General features: G+C 45.2%; 1 protein-coding gene across 1 annotated transcript in view; it reads right to left on the bottom strand.

Moving 5' to 3' along the window:
* Positions 1-5175, bottom strand: part of Dna2 (DNA replication helicase/nuclease 2) — a 31181-nt gene that overhangs the window by 18388 nt on the left and 7618 nt on the right. The window contains exons 6-7 of the mRNA XM_005360118.3: positions 4076-4295; positions 1517-1634 (exon numbers count right to left, since the gene is read on the bottom strand). Coding sequence (XP_005360175.1) covers positions 1517-1634; positions 4076-4295 — 338 coding nt within the window. The remainder of the gene's footprint in view (positions 1-1516; positions 1635-4075; positions 4296-5175) is intronic.

Here is a 5175-nt window from a genome sequence, read left to right as displayed (position 1 = left end):
CTAGCCTGGTCTACAGAGCTAGTTCCAGGACAGGCTCCAAAGCCACAGAGAAACCCTGTCTCGAAAAACCAAAAAAAAAAACAAAACAAAACAAAAATACAGAGCAACACGGGCACCTGACTCTGGATCAGTTAACCACAGCCACATAAAGAGTAACATGGGCACCTGACTCTGGATCAGTTAACCAGGGTCACATAAAGAGTAACACGGGCACCTGACTTTGGATCAGTTAACCACGGTCACGTAAAGAATAACATGGGCACCTGACTCTGGATCAGTTAACCCCAGTCACGTAAAGAGCAACATGGATACGGGCCTCTGTATAGAAGTTGACCAGCCACATAATGTTCTGGGCACACACTTCGAGCTTTGTCCGTGAAGACTTCTGAAACAACCCCCTCTCATCCCAAGTAAGTACTCTGAGCTAAGGGCTCACCAGCAGCCCCAAGCAGTGCAGACAGGTTTGTCTTTCCTCTTCCCTTGCTAAACCCTAAACCATTTATATTACATTCCTAAAGCTCCCAAGGTCTGTTCTCTCATCTGGCCACTGACTCATTCCTGAGATCAAACACCAAGGTCCAGCAATCAACATTCATTACTTGGCTACACTGGCTAACCTGTTCACTTACCAACTTAGAAGCTCACCCTAGCTAGGATTTCCCCTTTCCCTTCTCTCCTTAATAACCACTCCTGAAGCAACACCTTCCACCTGCTGTCTGCCTTTGCCCAGAGGACTCACCACTTCGTGCCTCTCCAGGGTATGCTCAGAATTTGGTGTCTGGGTGTGTTCTGAGAACTCTGAGCCACTGCCACCACCGCCACCACCGCCACCACACACACACACACACACACACACACAGTTAGGCTGGGTTTGTTTATTTTGTTTTTTATTTTTTTATTTTCGAGACAGGGTTTCTCCATAGCTGTTTTGGTTCCGGTCCTGGAACTAGCTCTTGTAGACCAGGCTGGCCTCAAACTCACAGAGATCTGCCTGACTCTGCCTCCGGCGGCGCCACCACCGCCCGGCTGTTTGTTTTTAATTTTTGTTTGGAGATAGGGTCTCAGTGTAAAGACCTGGCTAGCCTGGAAGTTGACGTCTAGACCAGGCTAGCCTTGAATTCATGAAGACCTGCCTTCCCCGTATGCTGGAGTGCTGGGGATTAAAGATTAAGGGTCTGTACCGCACAATGCTCATCTTAAAATTCTTAAAAACAAACAACAACAACAGCAAACACTGGCCACTGAGATGGCCAATCAGGTAAGGGAGCTTGCTGTGCAAACCTGCAGATAGGAGTTCAATTCCTACAGCCCACATAAGGGTAGAAAGAGAGAACAGACTTCCACAAAGTTGTCCTTCAATCTCTATCCCTACTCCTGCCATGGATAATAAATAGAAATAAATGGTGAATTTATAAAATAGATAACTACGAGTTACATCCCACAGCATAGTCTAGCAAGTAGCAGAAAAGGGAGGCAGCGGGGCCAGAGAGGTAAAATCGGAATGGAATAGTCCAACCTCTTTTGTCCAGGTGGTTGGCGGGCACGGGGTACATCTGCCCGGTCTTGAGGTAGAGAAGCCAGCCAGCCTCAGGGTCCTCTCGTCTTTCTTGGCTTAGCAGTGTGTACAGGACCACCTGTGTGAGACAGACCGTCAAGACAGACAAACTGTGACTTGCTCTCTCCTTACGTCATAAGTGGAAAGGTCACCTGCACGATTCCACGCTGTGTAAACAGCACAAGCCAACTCGGTGAAGGTGACAAACCAAATTCAGTGTCAAACCTTTAATCTGGACAAAATACACAGCTCGTGCTTTGCGGTTTTATGCTGACAGTAAAGAAATATAGTGGACTGGGAGGTGGGGGCATGGCTCAGCAGCAGAGTGCCTGCCTAGAAATCAGGGAAACAGGGGAGGGAGCAAAAGATTTTCTCACATCAATAGTAAAATTCTTTAAAAAAAAAAAAAAAAAATCAAGCTATGCTTTCCATTTCCAAGCTAACGGCCACATCGTTTCCTGACTTAAACAAATGAACCTCATTACCCGCGTAAGGAGTAACGTTAACTGTGTCCTGCAGAGGAAGCACTAAATCCAGCACAAATAGTCTTTGGCCTATAGTGGTAGCACACGCCTTCAATCCCAGCACTTGGGGGTCAGAGGCAAGTGGATCTGGGAGAACTAGGATGGCCTGGTCTACACGGTGAGCCAGAACTAGAGAACTTGTCTCAAAAAACCAACGGGGAGGAAAAATAAATTGGCAAGGGCTGGAGAAGGTGGCTGAGCAATTAAGAGTACAGACTGCACACCTTTATTCCAGCACTCCGGAGGCAGAGACAGGTAGATCTCTGTGAGTTCAAGGTCAGCCTGGTCTCCAGGACAGCCAGGGCTTCTCTCTACCAAAAGAAAAAAAAAAAGAGAGAGAGAGAAAGAAAAAAAAGGGAAGATTTCCAGAGGACCCAGGTTCAAATTTCAAGTATCCACAAGACCGATCACAACATTTTAACTCCAGTTCCAGGGGATTTAATGCCCTTTCCTGGTGTCCACAGGAACTAGGCACACACAGGGTGCACAGGCATATGCAAAACACCCATACATATCAAATAAAAGTAAATAAATCATACAAAGTATCTTAGAAATGGCAGGCTAGGGACTGAAGAGATGGCTTAGCATTCTTGGTCTGAGTTGGGCTCTCAACTGCCTGTAATTGCCTATAACTCCAGCTCCAGGGGATCCAACACCCTCTCTCAGCCTCGGAGGGTACCTATGTATAGGCATATATCTATACACATAAACACATAATTTACTATTAAAAACCTGCAAACCACAGATATAAGTCAATAGAGGGCTATCTAGCACACACAAGGTCTTGAGTGAGATCCCTACACTTAAAAAGAAGCCTGAGGCAGGAGGACTCTCTCCTTCTGGTTCTCTCCTTCTCTGGGCTCTGGGTATTGAACTCTGGTTGTCAGGCTCGACAGCATGTGCTTCCCCCACTGCGTCATTTTGCCAGTCTCAAACAACTCTTATTTCATCTCAGTTACATAAAAACCAACATAATCGAAGGTGGAGGGATGGCTCAGCGGTTCAGAGCACAGGCTGCTCTTCCAGAGGACCCAGGGTCAATTCCCAGCAACCACATGGTAGCTCACAACTGTCTGTAACTCCAGTTCCAGGGAATCTGGATCCCACACAGACACACATGTAAGTAAAACATCAATGCAAATAAAGTAAGAACAAATTTTAAAGAATTAAAAAATAATTGGGTGGGGTAGCACACGCCTTTAATCCCAGCACTCGGGAGGCAGAGGCAGGCAAATCTCTGTGAATTCGTGGCCAGCCTGGTCTACAAGAGCTAGTTCCAGGACGGGCTCCAAAGGTACAGAGAAACTCTGTCTTGAAAAAACAAAACCAAAACCAAAAGAATTCAAGCCAGGCATGGCAATACATGCTTTTAACCACACTTGAGAGGCAAAAGCAAAAGGACCTCCATGAGTTCCAGCCTAGTGTACATGGTGAGCTCCAGGACAGCTTAAACTAGACTCTGTATCAAATAAAAAAAATGATCATATGGAAGTTGAAAATAAAGAGTTGATGGACTGGCAATGAAAGAAATGGCTCTCAGGTAATGTCCTAGGTAAACGTTACATAGACATCATTCCATGGTCAGTGAGGCGCATGAAACCCTACATTAAAACCTGCTTTGAATAAGCCAGTGTACGTGGCAGAATCCCCAAATGTATGTCCGTGCACCGTGCATGTGGCCGAGGTGACCAGACAAGGCTGTTGAATCCCATGTGGGTGCTGGGAATCAGACTTGGATCCTCTGCAAAAGCAGCCAGCACTCTTAACTGTAGAACGGTCTACCCAGCCCCAGTGTCAGCTCTTACACTAATTTGCTCAAGAAAATTTCTGTTAAGGATATAAATATTGATAAAAAAAAAGGAGCCAAATACTCTGAATTTCAATTACAAATTAAAAAGTGCAACAGGAAACAAAACCACTACCTGAACTGAATGAATACAGAAAACAGACTGCATGTTTAAAGACCCTAACCCCTACAAACGTTTAAGATTTATACCTGACTTCGGTGCTCAATAGAATTTGACTCTTTGCCAGTTTTAAGCTCCAGTGGCATTATCTTATATTTTGCTTTACAATCTCGATGTATTTTGACACCAACTGTAACATCTATTTTGCCCTTCAATCCAAACCTAGGGGACCAGATGCTTTCTTCAATGTCCAGTGACTTTGTGACTTCAATGTTACAAGGTGAACTTCTGTTGCTAGCTTCACTGGGCCTAAAAAGAAACACAGCATGCTTCATTAGAGCACAGCTCTTATTGACATCACAAGACAGAAAAGCTGCGGCATTCTTTGGCAAATGAATGACTGATCTGAATCCTGCAACCTAAGCCTTGCAGCTGTAACAACTGTTAGAGAATCGCGGTGGTGTAAGTTATTTTAAGGCCTCATATGGAGGTGTCTGCTATTAATCCCAGCACTCCAGATGCACAGGTAGATCTGTTGGTTCAAGGCCAGCCTGGTCTACAGGGTGAGTTCCAGGCCAGCCAAGACTATACAGGGAGACCATGTCGCAAAAGAAAAAAATTGTTCATAAAAAGTGACACAAATTAAAGCTATTTTAACAGTGAAAGTTCTTAAATGATATTGACTCACATTAGAATGAAAATACAATTCTCAGCCGGGTGGTGGTGGCGCACGCCTTTAATCCCAGCACTCAGGGAGGCAGAATCAGGCGGATCTCTGTGAGTTCGAGACCAGCCTGGTCTACAGTGCGAGTTCCAGGACAGGCTCCAAAGCTATACAGACAAACCCTGTCTTGAAAAAAACAAAAACAAACAAAAAAACAAAACAAGAGGAAAATTCTCTACTCATTAGATTTTTTTGGGGGTCATGGAAAAATACTGTAAATAATAATTTGTGAAAAACAACAATAAAACGATAAATTATAGAAGTTTAACCTTTAAACCAGTCCTGCTGGCACACTCCTTTAATCTCAGCACTTGGGAGGCAAAGACAGTTGGATCTCTGTGAGTTCAAGTGCAGCATGGTCTAAAAAGCAGGTCCCAGCCGGGCAGTGGTGGCGCACGCCTGTAATCCCAGCACTCGGGAGGCAGAGGCAGGCGGATCTCTGTGAGTTCGAGGCCAGCCTGGTCT

Source organism: Microtus ochrogaster, linkage group LG2 (assembly GCF_000317375.1).
Source record: "Microtus ochrogaster isolate Prairie Vole_2 linkage group LG2, MicOch1.0, whole genome shotgun sequence".
NCBI classification, from domain to species: Eukaryota; Metazoa; Chordata; class Mammalia; order Rodentia; family Cricetidae; genus Microtus; species Microtus ochrogaster.
This window is presented reverse-complemented; position numbering and strand designations above follow the sequence as displayed.